At 52.2% G+C, this 25,252-nt stretch overlaps 1 protein-coding gene across 6 annotated transcripts in view; it reads right to left on the reverse strand.

Moving 5' to 3' along the window:
• The window catches only part of FGF12 (fibroblast growth factor 12), a 285,542-nt gene that overhangs the window by 87,692 nt on the left and 172,598 nt on the right, over positions 1-25,252 (reverse strand). For 5 of the 6 annotated variants that reach the window (XM_019499059.2, XM_019499064.2, XM_019499060.2 and 2 more), the window contains exons 2-3: positions 15,715-15,825; positions 7,590-7,693 (exon numbers count right to left, since the gene is read on the reverse strand). In XM_019499059.2, the coding sequence (XP_019354604.2) occupies positions 7,590-7,693; positions 15,715-15,825 (215 nt within the window). Of the gene's footprint in view, positions 1-7,589; positions 7,694-15,714; positions 15,826-20,606; positions 20,695-25,252 lie in introns of those variants that run through there. The other variant, XM_019499063.2, reaches the window with a different exon arrangement.

Below are 25,252 nucleotides of genomic sequence, written 5' to 3' on the forward strand. Positions count from 1 at the left end.
TAAATCCCACAGCTCTCGTGGAAGCCACGGGATTCACCTTGTGCGGCCAACAGCCCTTCTCTTTTGCAAAGATCACTGTGATTTCTGAATCTGACTTCACCCCCAATAAGAGCAAAAGCAACCTCGTTTGAAATCCTCCAGGAAGGAAAATCCCCAAAGTTTCCACTTGGGATCAAAATGGATTATTAAAAAAAAACAAACAAACAAACAAACAAACAAAAAAACCTTTTCTTTCCATTTCTTTTCTTTCTATTCTAATGCAGAATCAAATACCAACTCTTTCTAATTTTTTTTTTTTTAATGGTTTCAAATGGGGATGGGGATCAAAACTTCTCATTCTGAAAATGCTGAAATAGGGTTTTGCTACGTTGTTGGAATTTCCATCCCGGTCTGGTTCCAGTATGAAATTCCAGCATAATCCAGTGGATTTCGTGGGGTTTCCAATGGTGGGAAACCACATCCTCCAGCAGAACACAGCTCCATCCTAGCACCTCTCATGAGCTCTAAATGGGGACACATGCACACACACACACTCGCGCACATATGTGCACGCACGCGCACGCACACACACACACATGCATTTAAGTACTCTGCTCAGCCAAGATTAACACAGTTATGAGATAAAGCACCCTCCTCCCCCCACCCCCACCCTGCTTGACCTCAGCAGGAGCTCTTCTGCACTGGCAGACGGCGGTGGATCTTGTCGTCTATACTAGCTCCTCATCTCATGCTTTTATTAAATGAGAACGGACGGCCAGTTAGGAAGGCAAGGTGACAGCCTGCTGGTCCTGTCCGCTTTGGGAACAGCCTCGTGGCCTGCTCACCTTCCACTTGATATGCCAGCCCCTGCAGACGCACACCAAGGGGCATCTTACCTCCTCCGAGCCTCTGAATGCACCACACTCACTTCAGCCCATCCCCAAAACACTTCCAAGTCCATTGACTCAGCACAGGCCCCTGAAGTGAGGTGCAAACTCTCTCCTGACCTGCAAAAAGCAGTGCTACGATGCCCTCGCTCTTTAGCCAAAAGCTCCTCGCTTGCGAGGTCACACCTGGTTTTCATTTAGAGCGGGTCACTCATGGGTCCATGTTCACTCCTGCCCCATGCAAACTGAATGGGTGTCTCCTGCCTCTCACGGGATCCCTGCGGGTCCCTGAACAGAAAAAAGATTTGAACGCTGGAGCCTCAGCAGATCATCTGTGAAATGGGCACAGCCAAGGTGGGCATCCATGGAAAGGAACTGCTCTCAAGCTAAGCAGCAGGCAAACGAGGAGCTGGGCCCTGCATCCGAAATCAGACGCCCTTCCCTGACAGAAGCTCGCACCCCCAAGCATCTCTGCGATAACAACTACAGCTGAACTTGCCGGTTGCTGGTACTTGCAGGGGCCGCGCGTTCACGGCGAGGCTCTAGGTTTAACAGCCCTGCACTTCTTCAGGAACGAAGTCAAAGATAATCACTAGAGGTCATGCTGGAGTTAAGTACGTGGAGTTAAAATATACTCCACCCAATTAGGGGCGAGAAGGGAGCACTGATTGATTCCAGGTGATGACCTTGAAATAGTGCGGTTAATGCTGTAAACCTAGAAGCCTGGTATCGGGACAGTTGTGGCAGTGCAGGGAGATAAAAACCCGCTGATAATAAACAGATACATCCCAGATGCTTGTTTATTATCCTGCGAGACGTGTTTGCTATGCAAAACGATAGAGCGGAAAAAAGGCAGAGAAAGAAAGAAAATGAAAGACAGAGATTTAACGTGACTTTGGGGTTTTTTTTAAATGTTTAGGGTGTTTTTCCCCCCACTATTGTGCATAATCATTCCTTTATTAGCTACAATCTCCGGAGTGATTCAAACTGTAATTTCTGCATTTCCAACTAAAAATTCGATATTGTAAACTCAGACAGTGCCCTTGTCAGTGACCCAATTTTTTCCTCGCTATCTTTGTTAGGGTTGTCTACATCTTCCCAATAAATAATGCATTATGATTTGCCGTTTCAAAAATAATTAGAATTCAGAATTAAACAGCAAGGGCTCCGAGATAGCAGCGCATTTTAAGAGAGAAGTGCTATGTAGTTGGGGGCAGACATGTCCCAGCTGAATTATACAGAGCCAGCAAGCCGGAAGTTGCTTTGCCCCGCTAAGAAACAACCGTTCAAGTTCAAGGCACTTTGCAGGAAGAAGCGATTTGACCCTCGACACACCTTTTGAGGCCGATGTAACCTACAGCTTGGGTTGACCCGTTGGAATAACTTTCAAGGTCAAAGAGGGAGCCAGTGTCAGAGCTGGGAATAGAAATACTGTGGCAGCGGCTCCAGACAGGAGCTTGTCCTGTGTTTATACAGCACCTGGCGCAGTGTGGGGACTGGGCCAGGACAAGGGGCTCATTGCTGCTACAGTAATGCAGTGTGTAGGCGCACAATACGTGCTGGCAAGGAGGTGCGTACAGTCAGCACGGCAAGGGGAATCCATGTGCGAGTGAGGTCTTTGCCTGAAATAGATACCGAGAAAAGCTTTCTGCATCCTCGGTCAGTTTGCAGCTGCTGCACGTTACGGGAACGCTCACGGGGCAGCCTGCCGGAGAGCTAGCAAATGCGTTAAGAGGCCTACAGCTTGCATCCTTCAATCCAAAAAGCAGCCATGACCACTGGCACCTAAACACCCACGTCTCCAACGGGCTTCAGCAATAGCAATCAGCCTCTCAAAATATCAGGTCTCCAGAGTCCAAGCGTACAGGAGGCCAAGAGTTGCTGAGCTTCGAGTGGCTGCGCTCTCCCCCTGCAATGTGCAAAGTGCATGCGACTCTTTCCTACCCCTGAGGCTGAGGGAAATGGGCTGATTTAGCTGGAGAAGAGAAGACCGAGGGGGATTGAATAGCAGCCTTCACCTCCCTGCAGGGGGGCTGCAAAGAGGACGGAGCTGGGCTGGTCTCAGTGGGGGCAGATGACAGAAGGAGCAATGGGCTCAAGCTGCAGCAAGGGAAGTTGAGATTGGATATTAGGAAAAACTCTCATGAGGAGGGTGGTGAAGCGCTGCAAGAGGCTCCCCAGAGAGGTGGTGCAGTCTCCATCCTTGGAGGTTTTGAAGACCCGGGTAGACAAAGCGTTGGCTGGGATGATGGAGTTGGGGTGGTCCTGCTTGGAGCAGGGGGTTGACGAGATGTGACCTCCCGAGGTCCTGTCGACCCTCGTTTTCTAGGATTATATGATTCTAACTCACTAGCAGGGAGTGGGATATAGATGGGGAATCCTCTTTGAAGAGTCTGAAAACATCACTGGGGAACACATCTGTATACAAGAGCTTAAAGAGATCAAAACCTTCCAGCCTCAGGGCTGGGAGCTATTGCAGACCTTGGACCTTACACCAGAGAAGCTGGCACAGGATAACACCAGAGACCTGCCTGGTACCAGCCAGAGGGTCTGAGCCACGTCTCTCCACCATGCCTTGCTGGTGTCAGTGGCTGAAACGCCCCGAGACACAAGTGAGCTGTGCTCACGTCCAGACCCCAGGAACTGGGGCTGCTGGGGGAGCACGAAGAGGAGGCCGCGTCTCTCTGCCTAGCTGGGTTTTATCTGGAAGCTGCTGGGAATGGAGGTGCTAGGACACATCTTGGTTGAGTCTAAGAGCAATGGTCCTTGCTCTTAGACCCTTCATTGGCTGCATGAATCTGAGTGAATGGACAGTGTCCCTAGGAAGTACTGACCCCTTCTTCCAAGCCCCTGATCATCTCATTGAGAAACCAGGTGTGCAAGGAACTGCACCCCAGGCAGAGAGGAGCTGTAGCTTATGATCTTGTACAGCAAGAAGAATAGACCACAAGCCCCAATCAGCCCATGCAGGGGGTAGGGCAGAGCCCTGTTAGTCCCAGCAGGCCTTTCCTCTCCTCGTCCCACCAAATTGACTACTTCCAGCTATTTCCAGACCAGCACACGGGTGCCAAGCGCTGGCTCCGAGAGGGGCGCCTGCCTGATGCGCCCAACAGAAATTGGCTGCAGACACCGAGCAACCAGCCAGCGTCAAGCCCACCCGCATCCCTTCTCCCCGATGCCACAGGTGTTTCAGTCATCGTCTCCGTCTCCGTCTGCAGGGTGCATCCAGCAGTTCTCAACCTTTCTAATCTCACGGTCTCCCTTGTTCGACTCAAGACACCTCTCCGAAAAGGCCGGCTCTGAGCTCCCACTCTTCCTTTTTTTTGAGTGCAGAAAAACCCTAGATCAATTCTGTCTGTGGAAGACCTCCGAGAGACCACAACGGGTTTGACGCTGGATTCCTGTTTGAAATCTCAGGGTTTCTCTCGTGACTCGTGTGGAGGTTTGCACCCGTAGCAGCGCACGACTCTCCGCTGCACCCTGCAGAGGATCTCATGGGACGGCAGGGTGCTGCAGCGCCCAGCTGAGAACCAGCGCTTTACCCGTGATGCTTCAGACACCCGCTTTCCTCCAACCATGGGCCCAATACAAACCACACTGAGTCTGGGGCTGGTGGGGAGGAGGGAGAAACTCCAACCCTACTGGAGATGCACCATGAGAGGATGTCTGCATTTCCCACCGGCATTTCATTCATGAAACAAATGGTTTAATTCCCACTCGTTTCAGACTGGGAGCCACCAAACCGTGGCCTGTAACAATGAGCAGTGCAGCCGTTCCATTAATCCCCGGCCATATTAGTGCACTAATGAGGAAATCACCACCCACTGATTAACGCTCTGAACTGGAGATACTAGGCCATTCTCCCGGCAGGGGTCTACCCCGTCACAACCGCTGAGGATGCAACCAGTCCCACAGAAAACAAGGTGTTGGACCGAAACAAGAAGTTTCCTCCTGGTTTTCAAGACCCCCCACTTGCCTCCCAGCGACCACCTCAATCCTCTCACATTTCCCCTCCTTCCTTTGCAAAAGCTGCCCTCCCCAGGGCTGCCCCTTGCTACCGCTGGTCAGATAAAGCAACCTAGGAGCTAAATATTGCACTTCTCACCCAGAGATTTTTAACTGTTTTACAAAGGAGCTCAATATCACGGCTAGGACCAATAGCAACCGACTGCTTTTATGTGAAAGGAGGCGGTAAAATGATGAAGATTAGAGTTGCATTGAGAAGTTCCTGCTGGGAAAGAAAAGGAAGGGTCTGTCACCTCCAGGATCGGGGCTCATCTCTCTCTCTTTCCAGCCATCTTTGCACAAATAGATGTGCAAAGACGATGAGGAATGACTAGCCAGGCTACACAACGGCAGAGAAGGACCTGGAACACAAACTGAATGGCAGTCAGCAGTAGGCGCGTCTACACATTCATTAATGCGCCTTAGATACTGTGCGTTTAGGTTAGTACTTCCTTACTAGAGTACTAACTAAATGCACGGTACCTAGAGTTACTGCACAATAGCATGGGTGCACGGTTATCTAGTGACACTTACTGCACAGTAGCGTAATACCACTGCACAGGAGGCTATTAGCATGGTTTTTGCTGCAATGCACTACTGCACAGTGTTATTAGGCTAATGTGCAGTAAGCATCTTGTGTAGACGCATCCAGTGTACTCTTGTCAGGAAAAAAAAAAAGCCAACAGCTTGTATTATAGAAGTGCCACTTGCAAATCAAGGGCAGTGATTCTTCCTCTCTATTCAGCACTGGTGAGGCCTCACCTGGAGTCCTGCGTCCAGTTTGGGGACATTTCATTGACCATTTACAAAGAGTCCACAACAAGGCAAAAAAAGATGATCAGGGAGGCAAATCTTATGAAGAAAGGCTGGAAGAACTAGGGTTATTTCGCCTGGAGAAGAGGAGCAAGGGGAGATTTGATAATGATAAGTACCTGAAGGGCCATTATAGAGAGGATGGAGACAGACTTTTCTCTGGGGCTGCAGGAGTGGGAGCAGCAGCCTCAAGCTGCAGCAGGGGAAATTTAGGCTGGAGACTAGGAGGACGTTTCTGGCTCTGAGGGGGGTCAAACATTGGCACAGGCACCTAGAGAAGCTGCGATATCTCCATCCTTGGGGGTTTTCAAGAGCAGGTTGGACAGACCCTTGGCTGGGTGGTTGAGTCAGGGATGACCCTGCCTTGAGCAGGCAACCGAACTAGACGTGGCCTCAAGAGGTCCCTTCCAGCCTGACTTGTCTATGATTGCTCCCAAACATGTGCCCAAGACCCACTTGCACTAACACAAGAGCGTGTGTTCTTCTGCCCGTGAGCTATATCACACGGCAGCCTCGCCTGCTAAGGGAAGAGGCAGCGAACTCAGTCTGGGGTGGTTTCAAACTGGCCAGGGCAGAGTACTTCAAGCCGTGCTATAGGAAGCACTGCTGAACCGGTCCGGGAATAGCGCCCGGGAACAAACAGGTCCTTTCCATCCCAGGCTGCTTTGTCTAGGAAGACAAGGGCTGACCCTGTGTCTGGAAGGGCACTGACCTCACAGGGCATGTCCCCAACCTGCAACCACTACGACAACTTTATCCTGGCCCTGGCATCCCAGAAGGCAAAGTCACACAATGACAACGAACGCTCCCGAGCGCTGGCACGAGAGCCGCCTTCCCCACGGCTCCCACCTTGCAAATCACTCTGGACTGCCCCCAGGGCTCGAGCGCCTGCATTTATGAGAATTCAAGGTATTCAAGGGTGCCGAAGCAGGGAACAAAAGACCCTAGCTGCCTTTCAATCCATCCAGACAGTACCCCATGCAACCCTCTTTGTTACCGAGGAAGCTGGAGCCATCCTCTGTAAAAGTTTTCAGCAGTCATGATGAGGGGCATATTCGAAAGGTAACAGAAACAGTGCCACGTGGGGAAAGGACAACTGCATGGGACCCAAACAAAAGCCAGGTGCATTTTTAAACCAGGGGAAGAGAAACGCTGCAGACGCATGGTGACAGCAGAATTAGAGAGCTTCGGCGTGGACGAGCCAAACTCCAATGCCCGCCCAAGGATAAGTGCAGACACTGGAAACGTATGAGCCACAATTGCTTTTGTACTATGTAGCACAAGGGCAAAAGTGTTTGAAGCATAAAACCTTTCCCGCAAAGAGCTGCCATCTTTAATAAATCACCGCATCAATTATTCACTGCGAATCAATTACTTGGCTCCAATGAGAATCGTATGAATAACCTCATGCCCTTTAACGCCACCTCGGGAAGTTAGCGGGGAATCAGTCAGTAAAAGAAAGAGTCACTTATCTTTTATAGTGCGTTACAGAGAGATGACACGAGCACCTCGAGAGCCCCGTCTTGGCTACACGGGATGGATCCAAAGTGATCGCCGAGAGACACGTGGGGGCCTTTCTGGGTGCAAACCAGGGGAGAGGGGATCATGCAGCAGCACTGCTGCAAAACCTGAAGACGCCTGCAGACTTTGTCACCTGGATTAAGCACCTGCCCCGAGGGGGCAAGCAGCCTGGGTGTGGACAAGAAGCTAGCACACATTTCTGTCCGGGCCAAATGCAATTGCCTGGAAACTCCCCGGGGAGGCTTTAACGACCTTGCTACAGCAGTTCACCGATGCTCGGGCAGTCCCCACCCAAGCAGCTCGCACACCGTGTTTGCAACGCTTTCACAAACTAGGTCAGAAATCCCCACGCGCTCCGAGAGCCGGGCTGCGCCGTGTACTTACTGAGCTGTAGAGGTATCCCTCGGCATTCATGGCCACGTAGAGACCCGCCTTCACTCCCTGGATCGCCACCACACGAAGGCCCACAGGGATTAGATTGAAAAGGGCTGCGGGGGCAAAAACAGGAGCAAGCGATGGTTATCGGGATCATCTTCCCATGTGGTCTGCACCCCCGACCCATGCTGTCTCCTTGCCCCACACCTTCCCCCACCCCCTGGCTGACCCACAGAGGAGAATCTGAATTTCAGACCTGCCCAAGGACTTTCTACTGCCTTGAACGCACGCCAGCTAAGGCCGCAAGAAACTGCAGGACCGTACCCACATGCATTCTCCGTTTCACCTGGACATTTGCCACTTTGGAAACCCCCAGACCACCGCTATCAAAAGCAGAGACCCCCGGATGACCCATATTGGGCTCCAGCATCTCCTCTATGTCACTTGGAAGTGGTGCTGGGCAACCCAGGGGAGGGCAGGACCTTCCAACACTCAATTTTGCTGCAATCCTATCAATTAAAATACTGCAGTCACTCCCTCCCCAGCGGGCATCTATAGCTCAGATGTGACCTCTCCCACAGGCCCCCAGACCCGGGCAGTTTTGCTATAGGAGCAGCATAAGCGGACAGAAAAGGAAGGCAGTTAGGGTCTTGGTGGCCAAAGGCGATGCATCACCACGCCACCGCCTGCACTATCATTATTTAGGTGCCGGCAGCAGCCAGATAACCCAGCAGGACCTGAGTCTGCTGCAGTCAAGGCCACCGGCTTAGACAGTCCCTGCATTAAAAAAAAGTCTGGATAGGACAAAAAGAGAAGAGAAAAAGAGACACAGAGTGGAGAAGCAACTTGCTGAAGGTCCCACGGTAGGTTAGCGGCCTCCCATGTCTCCTGAATCACCATCCAAGGCCCTAGCCCTCTTTCCATGACCCCGCAGCAATTGAGAGAGATCTACACTAGTTTCTTCCATGCATCCCAGCTGCACAAAGCCCAGGGTTTCCGCTGCATCTCCCCGGGTCAGAAAAGACCTCCGACTTTGGAAACTCCTCTTTCCCGCAGGACTGAATTTTCCTCATGAGCCTCGATGAGCAAAGAAGCATGCATCACACCTTCCTCTCATCCCTTTGATGGGGTTAAAGCCCAAACCCCCCAGCTCTGACCCAGGTTAGCAAACTGGGCAACAGGGAGAAGCACCGAGGGCCGGTAGCATTGCACTGATCTGGAAGGTGCCTGCTGGAAGGTGCTCCAGGGCAGATTATCCCCCAGCATGGCACAAATCACACCGTGCAGAAGCTACGTATCTTGTACTAGGACTAATAAGTGACCTTTGTGCGAGTGCAGCCCAGCAGGGTCTTTACACGAGTAGTGGTAGGTGAGCACCAAATCCTCTCCTGTCCATCTTCCAGTGCATGGTCTCCTTTGGCAGCTGTCAGGAGCACCAACGATTTGGCATCTGTGTTGTGGGCTGCACGAACCCTGCTTTGACACAACCAACGTCCTGCAGACCTCCGTTGCACTGGAGCTCCCTCAGCGGCTGTTTACGTGGGCCCGTGCCAGGGACGGCATGTGAATCCGATTGAACCAGGAGAAAAACAAGTGCCTCGAGGGGCAGGGGCCCCAAAAGAGCATGCCATGAGAGGCCTGCGAGCAAGCGGCAGGGAGGGGGAAGAGGAGAGGAGCTTGTTTTGACTCCTTTGGAGGAGAGTTTAAGAAATTAAAATTGAGACGATGCAGAGGTGCAGCTGAGCAGGAAGGGAAGCCGGGCCGTTCGGGGGACGTTACAGGAAGGGTGGGTCCATGGCGAGTGCATTCTCGCTTTGCCTGCCTTCTACTCGCCTTCAAACTAACGACGCCAATATAAGTCAGCAAAGAAATTGGTCTGAGCAGGTCTGAGCACCCCGCTACCAATGTAGAGCCACAATTCAAGCAACCATCCATACATGCTCCAAAACCTCATTGGAGCCAGACTTTGGGATGACTTTGGGGGTTGTTTTCAGTGCGGGAAGACCAGCCTGTGCGTTGGGTCGGGACCCAAAGCGACGCTTTGCGGATTTGGGACCATTTGCCCAATGTAATTACACGCTGGTGGTGTCCCTGCCTCACGAGGCGTCGCGAGCTCCCCCAGGGCCAGCGCTCCTCGTCTGGGCCGGTTTGCATTTCCATAGCTCTCTCACTCCGGGGACGGTCCAAAGCCTTGGGTAATTAACAAGTCTATTTATAAGCAATTCCCCACCCCCCGGTTTTTTTCTACTGAAAAATGGAGCATATTACCGCAGATAATGAAACCAAATGGGCATCATCATTCATTCTCTACAGTTAATTTGTCTTACACAGAAAACTTGTCACAGACCATTCAAAGTCCCCATCAGGCAGCATGGCAGAGACCACCCAGGATCAAGGAGAGTGCCGCTTCCTTGGGCAATCCCCCCTCGCCTGCACTGCCACGCGCCCACATTGGGAAAAATCATATCTTATTTCACTTTAGGCCTCATTGCTGCACGTTTGCTAAGCAAGATGCCCAAAAGGTATCGTGAGCCCACAGACTTCATAACAGGTAGGCAGGCACGTGGAAAGGACAGTGGCAGAGCTGTTTAACTGCAGGGTAGAAAAAAGCTGCAGGGGAACATAACTCTTTTTGGTCAAAATATGTATATTCAGGCCGAACACGAACAAACCAACAATGATGGCAGCTGATGACGTGAACCCGGGCTCATGAAAGCATGTGCTGTCTCTATCTGTCTGTCTGTCTCAGAGAGAGAGAGAGAACTATACAGATCCATATGTATTTATAGAGCTAGGGATAGATAGATAGATAGATAGATAGATAGATAGATAGATAGATAGATAGATAGCACAAACTTTCATGAACCCGGGTTCACTTCATCAGATCTATGTATCTATCTATATCTATGGATCTGTAGATAGATAGATAGATAGATAGATAGATAATCTCAGATATCTGATATATACAGATAAGTATATATACCCCCCCTATATGTAGATATATAGGTATAGATACTTATACCTATAGCTATATAGAGATCTATACTTTTTATATCTATATCAATATCTCAGATCTAGGTAAATTTAGTTAACCTATAGAGGTTATAGGTCTATACAGGCATATCTACCCTGCCTTCTGCCTGCCCCCAGACAAGCTCCCCCTCTCGCATTCGTGGAATCCAGCCAAAAAACAAACCAATAAATTAAAACATCCAAATAAATCGTTCAGACAGCCTTATTTTGACATTTTAAACCAAAGACTTGTTTTTCTACTTTGTTTGGAAACAGCAACTTGTTTCCAAATGAAATAAGAGCCCACAAATTCACGCACCCTGGATTTTAAAGAAAAGCCCAAAGCAAATTCAACGTTTTGCATGGGGTCCAAAGTGTTGCAGGCAACCTGAATCAAAACACATCTTCTCTTCACTGATTAAAGATTAAAATAGATAATAAAACATCCAAATAAAACCGCACAAAAATCACAAGTTGCTTCTCAGCTCAGCATCCGATGCCAGACGAAACAAGGGCATTTCTAAGTTTCCGGATCAGCCCAGAACAAGGACCTGAAATCACAGATCTCACCTCGGGCCAACAGACGGCATTTGGGTGAGAGTTTCCCCATTGCAAGCGCTGGCCCTGGGTCTTCCCTTGGGGCAGGTCCGGGGAAGCTGATGGAGCAGCTACTCGGATGCATGCAATAGCGATGCTGACCTCCTGGACTTGATGATCTTCAAGGTCCTTTCCAGCCCCAATGTCTATGAAATCCGTGAAGCCAGCCCAGCCCACTATCTGCTGCCCAGCCCAGTCCCAGAGGATAAGCTCAGGCGGGACCATGGGGCCCTCTCGTCTGACTGATGGCCTGCAGAGCATCGTCATTAAACATGTCACCCTCTGCCCCATCCAAGCCCCCTTGGCTTTAGCCAGACCACAGCACGTCAGCCTTCAGGGGACTAAACCGCTGCATGCCCCAGGCACAGACCAACATGCCACCAAAGCCAAGACCCCAGGCAATTAATTAGGCCACCGCGCCTGAGGCTGCAGAGTGGTCTGAGGCTCCCCGCAGAGCCTGATCCCCATCCCCACCAGGTCCCTGACCGCCTACCCTGGCAGAAAACCTCCTTCTTGACCCCAAAGCTATTTGACCACAAGCACAGAGCCAAACACACACCTGTGCAAGGGGATCCCCTATACCGCAGCAGACCCTGCCCCACAACACACCCCCAGTCTGCTGCATCAGGTCAGACGACATCCATCCCCCTTAAAGCAAAGCAGCAGGTATTAGGAGTCCACGGCGGTCCGCGGAAGAAGGGAACGAACCAGGGACGACCACGGCAGAGGGAATCCACAACCCTCCGGCCACGGCGTCTCGAAGCTGGGGTACAATCTTTTCTTAAAAAGCAAAGATGAACAAACCCCCTCAAAAGACATCTCACCTCATTCAAAAATAAACCCTGCCTGAACGGGGATTTAGCACCACTTGTTGCACTGGGCAAATGCCTGCTGGGGAACGGCCTCTTCCTCCCAGGGTGAGCTGGCCCCACTCCAGCTCCAGCTCCTGCCGTGCCTTGTCCCACCAAATCCTGTGCTATCAAATGCTGTTTCTTTGCTCAGCTGTCCCCAGCCATCAAGAGGATCTTATCCTGGTATTAATTGGCGTGGCCAACCCAGAGTGGTGACAGCATCTTACACCAGCTGAGAAACGTGTCCCTGGGAATACGGGATAGCAGCAAAGCAGAGAGCTTCCCAGAGGGCTTACGCTGGCATGTCAGTAAGGAAAGAAATGAATCCACTGTCATGAGCCAGGCCCAAATATTCACCCCGGTGTAAATGGGACCAGAATCTCTGTTGGTTTGTATCCCAACCATGTCACTTCTAACTGCACGGCAAAGGCAACAGGCCATACCCAGCACTGCTTTGCAAGCTGCTGGCTGCATGCCTGGTCAGTCGTCATTAGGTCTTGGCTTCATGCTGGTTTTAAGAAGAAAAATTCAGGAGCTTCCCAAAAACACACACACTGTGAGCACCAGATAGAAAATACGTTTTCAAATTGCTTAAATATTAGCTGTTCCTTTTACTTAAATGACTGGATTTCCATTTAAAAAAAAAAGTGTTAATTACATCAGGCCCAGCTAAGGGACCTGGGTCTCGTCTCATCTGAAAATGTTTCTCTTTCCAGAGTAAACCAACATAATATATTCCATGAAAATTAAGCTTCCTTTCTTAACGTTCATTGGAATAATCAGTGCACCACTAATAGCATGAAAAGCTGTGATGTATGGGACACGGTGTCCTGTTATATATTTAAATTTGTTTATTTATTTAAATTAGACTCGGTGTCGAAACGGCAGGAGAGTCAAAAAGGCTTTGGAGCGTCCATCTAGTTAACCCGCTGCATCACCCCGGTCGTGAGCTAGCTGCAGTTTGCCAGAGGACACAGATGTTTGCTCGTCCCCCGACGGGCTGGATTTCACCCTGCCCCAAATCCCAAAGGAGCTGGCTGGGAATTTCCCAGTGAAATGATTTCCAGCAGAAAATGCTGATTCTGGAAGCCCAGAACAACGTGCGGGGAGAAATCCAGTTTGACCACCCTCCCCCCCCCCCTTTTTTTTTTTTGACTGAAAAAGAAAAAAATTGGAAAATGTTTTCAAATTGTTGAAAGGTTTGAGTCTGAGCATCTTAAAAGGGAAAGAGTCTCATTCTTGTCCAAAGGCCTTTGCATTGCAAAAACTAAACTTACAGTAATTCTAGTAAAAGAAAGCCCCACACAAAACAGAAAAGGGTTCAGATTGACACAAAATGCCAGTCATGTGGATCCAAATCATTTCAACATGCACGTGCACATACACGCACAATTTTTGGTTCATGAAAATTTGAGACAGGAACATTTGGAGATCACTTGAAGTGGGTTGAGAAACAGGTTTCAGCCCACGCCAGACCAGTGCCCGACGACCCAGAGTTTAAGGAATAGCCACGACTTCCCAAGGGCTGTCGGTTCACGAGTCCTGGACACTCACATTTCCCGCTGTCTCCCAAGGGAGCTTGCAGGTGCCCGGCCCTTTTGAGATCTGGTCCTGGATGTCTCAAACTGGGCATCCCAAACCAGCGATCATTTCCGAGCTGAGTCTCTTTCTGCAAGGGACCAACTCCGTGCAAGTCATCGCCGGCTGTCAGCTCTCGAGCGCTGCAGACACCTGCACGTTGAGGTTGATGCTTCCACTATTCCTGTCCGACAGCCCCCCCTTGCCAGCTTGATCCCTTGTAAGATGCGTCTTGCCTTTCATTTTTCTATGCTTTTCCCCCACATTAATCTCTACTTCAATTCGAACCCATCATTTTCTTGCCCATTCATCTTCACCGAGAGGTAAGAATAATTAATCCCCGTCCTTTCCCGCAGCTGCTGAGACGACACGCAGGCCTCCTCTGGGGATGCTTCTCTGCAGCCTGAAAGTGTCCCATTGCCTCCAGCTTTCTTATAAGGTGCAGGACCCGATCCGGCAGTCTTTACTGGCTTGAGCACACCCATTGAGTTGGGATTCGACTGAATGAGGGGTACAGGACCAGGCTCAGAAGAACAGAGGGTCGTACTCTGCAGCAAAACTAAGGACCCCAGTGCTTTTTTCTCCTCCTACTCAGATACGAATTGAAAGCCTATGGTCTACCACAAGCTAAAAAGTCTAGTTGTAATGGAGAATACATGGGGCTTTCCCCTTAAGGTGTGGAGCGGCTGAGTCTAATAACAACAGCCTCTCATACTGCTTCAATAAGGGCGGCTTTGCAAACCTCCTCCTATTTGCACGCCTGTCGTGCACAAGCTCCTCCATTTGTTTGCGTCGTTTTTAATGGAGCCATAACCCATGTGCAGGCCTCCAGCTGTGCCCTCGCCTCTGCTGATAAGAACGGAGTAATTGCCGCACTTGTCTGGGACGCGGCGCTCCCGTCGCCGCACGGCCTGCGGACGGTGCCACGCAGCACGCCTGTGCTCCAGGCATGCATCGGTCTGACAGCCCCCTTGTCCTCTGGGTGGGCTGTCTCAGCTGTCCAAGCCAGCACCCCAAATCCTGCATGCCTTGCAGAAAAGGAAGCTTTCCGTGGGGTCCCCTGGGAATCTGCCCGACTGAGGCTCATTGCATTTTCTTATCCCTTCTCATGAGAGGGACTGGATGTTAGTTTTACTGGTCCTGCCACCACGCCTGGCCTCTGTTCATGACTATCCTGCAGCTGCCCGTCCCCTCGGAGGACACCCCTTTCTTAGTCGTGCTGAGGGTTTCAGGCCGATAATGGGCGAGCTGACGTGATGGGCTCCATCCTCTCCTGGCAGCTGCCGTTAGCAGGAGCAAAAATAATGGCCTGTTGTTTAACCTGCAGGACTCCTGGGTTGCACCTGGAGCCCATGGGGCTGAGACGTTGCTTAGAGAAGATTTACATCTCCTCCGTGACAGTCTCGGCAGGAGCTCAGGGCACCTGGCGCTTCTCAGGGGAAAGAAAATAAAAGTTAGGTGGCATTTCTTGCAAGAGCAAGAAGCCGGTGCACTGGAGCGCCCCGACAGCCAGCAGGGAGCTTGCTGAATTAAACAGGCATCTTGCTCTGCTCATCCTATCTGTATACGCTCCTCTGGATGACATGAATCGGCCGCTTGCTGATGGCATTTGGGAGCCAGATTGCTCCTTCGCTGCCCCTGCGACTGGCACAAACAGACAGCATCCAAGACTGGATGCAGCTTTGCTTTGTGCATGCTGCCAATCTCAAGGTCTGGGGGCCTAGCGACCTTTCCAGTTATTTTTGCTAAAGATAATTTTCCTCCTACATAGGGATGGAAACAATCCCCCACATGCCTGTCACATGCATGAAGATCTCACTTCTATCCCAGAAAGAATTCAAAGCAAGGGCTGTATTCTCCTCCCCACCCCGAACAGGAGCTGTAGCATTAGGGGGGGGAAAAAGAAGCAGGGAACGTGCAAAAGTGATACAGGAGAGATTTAAAGGGAAAGCATCACTGAAAATAAACTGCGTGGAAAACAGCTGGCCACTTCCTCATTTGATCTTTCGTAGATGAAGCCTAACAAGCAAGACCCACTAGGTGATGCATTTGATTTATAGGCGGGTTACCAAAAAAAAGGGGCTAATTTTTCTTACTGTAGTCGCTGTTTTCGTCCTTGGTCCCATCAATCGTACCATCTGGGTGCATCTGCAGGAAGAACTCCTGCTGGCTGAATAACCTTGTCACGATTCCTTTCAGCTGGGGTTCTGCAAAAACCAAGGGGATAATTATTATGTGATGTTCACAAGATGCGGTAAGTCAGAAACGACAAGCTGCTCGGCCAACATAAACCCCCGAGTCAATAACTGGTGGTTAGGAGATCGGATACTTCCCTGGGACTCCTTCCAAAGTGGATTGTAAACCAGGCGTACGGGGCGTTTGCAGCGGAGAGCTGGTAGACAGACAATAGTGTTGGTGCAGCATAAAGCAAAGGTTTGATAGCAGTTTGCTTGGGACCGCTGCCTTATTGCAACTTTCTGGGCCCAAGCAAACTGCTATCAAGCCTTTGCTTTATACATTTGCTTCATTGCAAGGACAACAAGCTCTTTAGACTGCCCACGATGTATTCTGGAAATCCTGCTCATTTAATAGAGACATTTACACTAGTAGGGCTTTTCCTTGTGCGCTCCTGCTAGTGACATGTTGCTCGGTGCAAGCGGCTTCCTGACCCACAAGAAATGCTTCCAGGTGGATGCAACGCTGTGGCCAGCTCAGTGGCAGTGCCACGGGGCAGCGCTGATGAGCAGGAGCCAGGTCCCGTGCAGGGACCGTGGCACTAAGGGTGCAAGGGGACCACTGCTGCACAGCGAACTCTTGCGGGTCTGACGTGGTCTCGGTTGCCAGGGGTCGGATTCTCACTAGGAGGGAGGTGAAGCACTGGAACAAGTAACCCAGAGAGGTAGTGGAGTCAGTCTCCATCCTTGGAGGTGTTTAAGGCCCAACTAGACAAAGCCTTGGCTGGGATGATGTAGCTGGGGCTGGTCCTGCTTGGACTGGATGCGACCTCCTGAGGTCCCTTCAACCCTCATTTTCTATAATTATGATTCTGTGATTCATCACTGCCTGACTCCAGTTTCACACCCGTGAGCATCGATCTCAGCCAGCAGAAAGCTAAACGATCCTGCTGGATCAGACTGCACGAGTCCAACCGGGCGAGACTCAGGGAGGGAAGAAAACTAAGAGCAGCTGCAAACAAGCAAAGCACAGGTGTGTACCTAGATGTGCCACCGTCTCAAAAGGCCGATTGAACTCACTTCCCAGTGCAATATATGGCCCTGGCTTCTATCAGCAGGGGGGATATTCTCCCTTTCCCATCACTAGCCCCGATGGCTTTGGAGATGAAGGACTTCACACCATAGCTGACTCTCACTCATCCATGATCTCAGACCCATGCAGAAGTAAGGAGAAATGCCCTTTCTAGGCCTGGGGGAAAGGGAAGATGGAAATACTTCTGTAAGCAGGATGATTTTAAATTGCTCAGAGATTCAGGGTATTACACGGAGCCCATCTGGAAATGATCGGGCCCAGTGCAGATGGACTGGAAAAAGAGATGCTATTTATTAAGCAGCTCTGCTATGGGTGGCAGACGCTGCTCCTATAAAGTAGCACTCATAGGTGCATAAACTCACTGTAGCTCGGAGCAAATGGCACTGACAGTTCAGAGATTTCTCTGACCGCAAACCAACAGGAAATAAATAAAAGCTCATTATTGTTGGCTCAATGGACAGGAAAATATCCAGTGCAGCGTACACCCAAGTGTGCTCCGTTTGGTGGCTTCGATGCCTCGAGTCAGATTGTTTAATAAGCCATCACAACGGCAGGGCTCTGGCCACATCGTGCATTAGCGGGTCCTCTCTAGGAGTCCCCGTCTCCAACCGTTTGGCACCAGGCCGTACACGTCTTGCAAAAAGGCAGCGCTCCCCAAGCACACGGCCCGCACGCTGCACAGAGAACATCGCGGGACCGTGGCTACCCGGCGTGGCAGGTTTCCACTGTGTCAGCACCTTGCAAATTTAGGGAGAACTAAAAACAAAACACTTCTACGCTTCAAAAAGAAAGGCATGCTTTTCATGATCCAACCTCATTTCAGGTATCTGCCAGGCCTAGCTGCTTAAGACAAAAATGGGGGTGCAGTTGGGGAAGGGGAGAGGGAGTCGTGCTCTTTCAGTGCGTTTCCTTCATAAGGATGGAAGAGCTGCCAGGGATCGAGTGAGACCATAGACCCACCTGGCCCAGTCTCCCGGGGCACACAGCAGAGGCTGGAAGGGAGAGTGACTGGGTCTGAGCAGGGTTTTCCCCCTGTTTCTCTCTCCCTTGCAGCCTCCAGCATTTGAGGTCCAGGAAGATCTGATGCAGAGGCCGTGCCCCTCGCTCCCACACTCAATAGCGACCGATACCCCTTTCCTCCAAGCATGTGCTCGACCCCTTTTTCCTCTAGTAACAGGGGTTAAGGTGCATCCCCGGGGGTCCCCACTTCCCCACAGTACTCCAGCTCTCACTGCCTAGTGCCTGCCCCTTCCCTGGGGGGTGAGGCAGCGCAGTGTGGTGTGGCCCACCTGGGCACATGGAGCAGGGGCTGGGGGTCCTGGTGAAGTGGGGGGGATAGGCCAGGTGAACAAGGGGTGCAGTGGGCATGCTTGATGCAGCAGGATGCATTGCAGCATGGCTTGCAGGACACTTAGCCCCTGGCTGCTCAGAAGATGGACATGGGCAGCCCAGCTGTAGGCAATAAGCCTAGCCAAGGTTTTGTTAGTAGGAACACAAGCCTGCGCTCTCTCTACTCTCACGAGGTCGCTAGGAGTAGGAGCATGGACAGGCGTCCTGGCAAACTGCTCACTGGACCACCCCATGCTGGGAGAGCCGGATATGACTGGGAACGCTCAACTCCTAACAGCACGGCCAGCATCGTGGATGCCTATACACCTGCAGCGAGGCCGCCCCGACGCATTGTAATTACTCACAGATTAATTGGGTCTGCAGGAGCATGGTCCTTTCTGCGCTCCAGCAGACTCCAGCGTCACGTGTATCAGCATCCCTGCACTGAAAAATGGCAGCAAGGGCTCAACGAGCTTTAATTAAAGCGCCCTTGCTGCCTTTTTTCAGTGCGAGCACACTGGTGCACATGATGCTCCACGTGCACTAATTACAGCGGCTCTTGAAATCACCCTAATTAAAGCACGCCCCTCTCCCGGAGCACGTGTATAAATGCCCCTTGCGTCTACAAGGGCTGAGAGCCATGGGGCTGGAGCCACAGTAAGCACTGCCATCCCACCCGAATTAACATGTTCCCCCCAGGAGAGTACAATCAAATTCTTCCAGAAGAAAGCTGACCTGGCTCCCCCTCAGCTGGGGACAGCAAGTCAAGCCCAGGGGGTTGGATAGGAGGTCGGTGCCACCCACCCTCCTCCTTCCTTCCTTCTCCAGACCACACTGGCTACATACAGACATTACACATCAACCGGTATAGGTGACCGGAAACCGATCTAAACCTGCAACAGACGGTCAGTGTGCACGGACCGGTTGAAGACTGCTGGAGCCTGGTGTCAGACAGACCTGGCTGGACGCAGCATCAGATTTAATCGGTTTAGAGCAGACCGGTCTATCAGACATTTGTGCCAGGTCCCCTTCCAACTCAAGTGAGGTTGCAGTCCTCCAACATCCCAGATGCCTTTGCGGCTTCTCCACTAACCCCACGTTGCAGGGCGGACGAGCTAGCCTCATCCCATGCTTGTCTGCCCCACCTGGGGTGTCAGAGCCGAGGCAGCAAAGCCTCTGCTCCCCAGGGGGCACGTGCTCAGCAGCCAATCAGATGTGGCCAGCCGACTGGCTGTCTTCAGCAGTGCCCGGCATGCTGGGAAGTGCATGGGAGCACCCCCATCCTGCCGGCCTCGGCCAATGCAAGCATCCCTGCACCCCCAACTGAGGGAGACCGTGCATTTTGTCGTTCCCAATCTAGTCTTTGCAGCTTAGAGAGAGTTTGGCGGATTCCACCTCGGGGTTTTGAATGTCTGTACATGGCCGCTGTACAGCCACACAGCACGTGGAGGGGAAGAAGCAGGAATTGGGTCCTTAGCAGAAGTGGGTAGAGAGCAAAACACGCTTCAGTGAAGAAACTATTCAGTAATGAAGCCTGCCGGGCACCGTGTTTGGAGCCCTTATTGGGGTGACACCCCCAGGCCACCGCACACTCCAGATCTCAGCAATGCAAATGCAGACACCATTGTCTTGTCGGGATCGGAGCCCGCTGCAATCGAGCCGGAGATAAGCTCCCCTGCTTTCCCCCGTCTTCTTACACATCTGACAGACACCGGATCTGCTCTGGTTCAACAAGGATGAGCCGTTTCGACAACCCACAGCAAGCCTGGAAAACATCCGAGCCGACGAACGGCCGGGACCGTGCAGCTCTTTGCTGGATTCCCATCAGGTGAGGCTGCGCTAACGTGCGGGGTCTGTCCCACATCCCAAGCCAAGCTCAGAGGGAGACAAACTGGCAAAAATCCCTAAGCTACATCCAGAAATAATTGCCAGGTTTCTCCGGGCCCTAATACAGCCTGACAAGGATGTTGTACCTGTCACTTTGCGTTGCAGGCTGCAGGTTTTGGGTTTCATGGAGGGAGGAGGAGGCACCCCGGACCCTGACCTAGCAGGAGGTAGCATAGCCTGGACAAGGAAGAAAGTACCCAGACAGCTGGATGTTTCCAGGAACTGAATATCCAACCTCTGAGCATGCAGATCTGCACACAAGCAACAGCCTCCTATTTTCTCAGGACAGCTCCATGAGCATCTCTCACATGTCCCGGTCACTGCTCGAGAGCTGTCTGGATGAAGCCCCATCGTTGCACGCCGGAGCTGTATCGGCCGCATGGAACAAGGCAGGGCCTGACCCGTGCACCCCCCTCCCGCCTTTTGCAATCAGCTTGCAATTAGTCACCCCCCCCGGTGAGAGACTGGGACCCCGGGGATGGACAGCTGGTGTCTGACCACAGACCTGGTGCTGCTCAGGTCAGCGCAGGCTTCCCCCAACGCCTGATGTGGGGGACGCTGCTCCCAGGACGCAAGGCAGCCAGGCTCCCCCGAGCACTGCTAACTCCACCCAGCTGCTGAGACAGCTGTAAGGGCAGGGACAGCAGCCTAAAACCCTCCTCCTGCTCTGCAAAGCTCACCAAACACCAAGTGCATGCAATGAGTAGCAACCAGAGACCACATTTCCTCTGCTGCCCCAGAGGCAAAATGCCACGCTTGCTTTTTAAGAGACTCCCTCGTTCTGCCAGCCTGGATTTGCCCATATATTTTGGTGTCAGCCCCAGAGATTGAGAAGGTAATTGTCTTGCAGCCTTCTCCAGGGCACATGCCCCTTCCTTTTCCAGGACAGACTCGATTAGCTTGTGGAAAATCCATCACAAGACAACAGACCTTCTGATCAGCTAAGGTGGTGGCAGTGGGGGGACCGCCAAGATAAATCAGAGGAAGAGGCCACTGACACGCCAGACAAGGCACTGAAACGAGCAGGGCACAAAGCAAGGCTCCAAAGCATCCCTGCCAGCGAGTAACCCTTGCTCCGCTGACAATGGCATAATAAAAAGGGCGCTATTGGCCGTCAACGTTAACACTCCTGTGTGTGTCCAGCTCCTTCAAGCAGACAACCCCAGGCTCAGATCAGTAAAAGAAATAAATGCTGAAGGAAGAGGGGGGAAAAAAGCCAAGTGCAAACCATACCAGAAGCACTCCCTGACTGCAGACAGTCCCTCCGGCAGGGCTCAAACACAGACTGATTTGGCTGGCTTAACCCTCCTATTTTATACCCTGGAGAGGGTTTGCAGTGCTCCCTCTTCTTAAAGTGAGAGCACCCTTGCTTTGAAGCAACGACCCATCCTCTTATGGAAAGCTTTTATTTCCCCCTATTTGCTTTTGGACCCGTTTTCTCTGTAACCCTGAAATGCGACGGATACGGACACAACACACTCCACAACAAACATCCCAGTGCTTCAAAGGGAAGGTATTTACAGACATTTCTCTTCCCTCATTTCCCTGTATTGATTCGGGGTTGAGAAATGCAGAACCGGAGTCAAATCAGAGGGTGGCAAGGAAGAAGGCCACAAAGAGGCCCGGATCGCAGCACAGCTGGGCCGATGCACCACTGCGAGGTGGGAGGGCCGGGCTGTCGAGGGACTGGGAGCCTGGAGACTGCAAGGGGCAATAGCAAAGCAATAATCCTGGATGACAGAGGCATTTCAGAGGGTAGACCTAATGCATGAGGCCCGATCCAGCTGACAGAGGCACTGTTAGCACTATGTGCAGTTTGTGTTTCAGTGCCACCCGCCCAGATTGGGGCTCTGCTGCGCTGGGTGCTGCACACACCCGCGGCGAGAGGCAGCTCCCGCTCCAGCCAGCTCACTGTTTCGAAGCAAGAGACAAAGGGTGGGAATGGAAAACAGGATTGCAGATACGTCAAGTGACTTGACCAAGACCCCCACAGCAAGTCAGTGGCAGAGCTAACAACGGAGCCTGAAGACCAACCCCACACCCAATTCACCAGACCCCACTGACACCGGCAGCGCCCTCTGGGGCCAGCCACTGCCCCTGCTGTGTGCGCTGTCCATTGCTCCTGCCTCCACGCCCAGGTAGGTGCTGCCCCTGCCTGGTGTCTCCAGCTCCCCCAGCCATACTCCGGCCTATATCCCCTCTGCCACTCCCAGGCCTTGCTCACATTATCCAGCTCACCGCCCTGCCCTCAGGCCACGAGCCAGCCCATGCATCAGGAGCTGCCAGGGATCCTGTTATTGGGGACTGCATCCGTGTCATGCCTTTCATCCCAACAGGCTTTGCCAACAACATGATGGACCCAGAGGCACTTGCTAGCATCTCACCCTGCTTGTAAAGGGCAGAGTCCCAAGGAAGCCAGGGGAATGGGCTCGCGTACACATATCCCAACCGGGAGGCAGCCACCTGGGGAAAGGAGACCATGTACCGGCACACAGCACAGCAGGGGAGAGAAAGCAAATTCCTCCCAGGGAAGAAACCCCTTTTCTGAACAATGCCACTGGATCCTTCATTGAGCTCCTTTACTCAGTTAGGAGTGAGGGGCTGCACACGACAGCAGTGCAAAGACAGCAACATCCATTGGAAAGGAGCGTTTTCAGCCACATCACCCTATAGCAAAACCCATAAGCTGACGGCGAATCCCAACCTACAGTTGTCCCCAAAATTGCAGCTCAGGTGCAAATGTGCCCACGTGCAGTAGAATAAATCCTGGCATGAGGAACATCACTTCACTGCCCATCACTGCTCATCCCAGTCCTCCCAAGCACAAAATGCACCTTGATGGGTGTTTTCTGCAACACCAGGTGTTAACATGGAGCTCCGGGTGCGAATCTGTCCCAGGGAACAGCCTGCCAAGAGCCCCAAATTCGGAGATTTGCATTTGACACGGGTTAACACCCTGACCTGGGAGCAAGGGGAGCAAGGCTCTGGATTACTTAGGGGCCCTGTATGTATCTGAACCCCTCCAGGTACCTCTGCATTTCCATCTGGAAAGGATAAGGACCTTTCCTGGGACTTGAACCATTGAATCCAAGGGGCCGTGACAATGCACAGGAGATGCCTACACCTAAACCACGCCTATGGGTCAGCCTGCTACCTTGGCTAACTCCTGCCCCCAAGCTATCGGCGATCCAAGGGTGGGTAAAGCAGTCCCTGGCTGGCACGAGGGGCTTTGTATGGGTTGTGTCCCAACCTGGGAAGCCTCTCTGTCTTTGCTTCTCCATGCACGACCATCATGAGCTTCTACACGAGGGCAGGCAGCCATCTCACGCCCAGGTGAGCGAGGAGATGCACACTGTGCAGGGCTCTCATAGGAAACTTCACTTTTCCCCTCATCTCTTTGCTCTTCCCCTTCTCCCAGACAACTCACTCAGAGCCACTGCCCGGTTGGACCCGAGGCGCCGAACTTGAAATACTGTGCTGCCATGCGCCGAACATGAAATAATCTTTCCTGCAGCCTGCAAGGAACATGGCCAAGCCGAGGGGAGAGCACAGCCCCGACCGCCCTCCGAGTGCTGAGGCTGGGCCCGCAAATGCCGCCACGCCTGGTGTGCCCCGCGCAGCCAAAATGTTTGCTCAACATTAACTTATGGCAATTACATGTTTGAGTCCGGAGCGTCCACATTTCATTATTCCTATTTTCTTCTGTTTAGGCTGCAACTGTCATGACGGGGAGTTGATTTATGAGTCACCCAGCCGGCTCTGGGCTCCGCAACGTGCTGAAACCACCCTTCGAGCCGGAGCGTAAACGGCTCCTAATTTACTTAAATTAACTCCACGTTCGAGGGCCACGGCAGAAACCGCAATTTCTAAAAAAATGAGGCGCCCACAATGCTGGCTTAGCGACGTAGCAGCTAAACGCACGCAGACAGGGAAGGGCGAGGGAAGTGCCGGTTTAAAACAACAGCATTAACGAAGGGTTATATTAGCTCAGCAGGAAAATCCATCAGCGTGGCTCCATGCAGATTCATACGGTGACAGGCACAGAGACAGAGGAGGAAATGCAGAGGCAGGACAAGGGCTCTCGCTTTGCCCGGGAACTGCGAGGTTCTCCGGTGCGCTTCACCTGCCCAAATGTGCACCTCCGAAGGAGCAAGGGGTGATTTGGTCCCAGCCCCCCGACCTACTGGGCTGCGCTACTGGTCACCCCAAGCAAAGCAGTGGTATTTGCACTGCTGGGAACACCTAGTCCTGATGAGCAGCAAGTAGGGCTGAGGGCTGATGCTGAACCCCACACCTGTGCCTCCGCAGGTGGGAGGATGGGATGTGAAACCCATCCTCCCACCTGCTCGGATGGGGGATGCTGCCATGTGCTCCCTGCTTGCAATGAAGTGGGTGAAGGGGAAGATCCCCCAGACCCTAGCAGAGGACTGACGGGACTGCAGAGGATTGCTGACCCCATGGGTTTGTCTGGAGGAAAAGGGGGCTCCTACCCCTCACTGGTAGGGAAGGCAGGTGGATAAAGTCCCAGCATGTTCCAGTAGCCAAAGTGCTCTGGAATGGGCCAGCATGGGGAAGGAGCAATGAGATGGGCACAGGTTTGCAGCGCAGACCTCCTGCACCCACCCACCACCTTGCAGGGGTGCACCCTCCGGCCACTTGCACTGCAACGCCTGATGAGACTGGTGCCTTTAGCGGGTCCTCATGCTCATATAGGTACCCAGCACCCATAGTGCAAGGGTGTGGGGAGGACATGGCAAGCAGATACCTGAACGCAGGCTGGGGGGGCATCCATGTCCACACCTGCACATGGTCTGCATGTGGGACAGAGCGATAGGTACAAGCCAGGGTGGATCCGGGGGGGTGCACTTGCACCTCTCTTTGATTCCTGCTCCACCCAAAGTTTCAAACCAACTGCCCAGCAGTGACAGCAGCATTGCCAGGCAGGTAGCAATGAGGGAGTCACTTGACTTCCTGGCTCATTGTCATCTAGCCAATTCCTGCTAAACTCTTCACTCTCCTTTTTAATGGTCCTGATGTTCCACCAATCAAGCTCACCGCTGTTGTGACCTGCTGCGGGCTGCTCATGGTCATGAAGCTCCTATTTCACAGCCCTGCAGACTGTTTTTAACTCATTGCAATGCAGTCCTATTT

Source organism: Alligator mississippiensis, chromosome 7 (genome assembly GCF_030867095.1).
Source record: "Alligator mississippiensis isolate rAllMis1 chromosome 7, rAllMis1, whole genome shotgun sequence".
In the NCBI taxonomy this organism is placed as follows: Eukaryota; Metazoa; Chordata; order Crocodylia; family Alligatoridae; genus Alligator; species Alligator mississippiensis.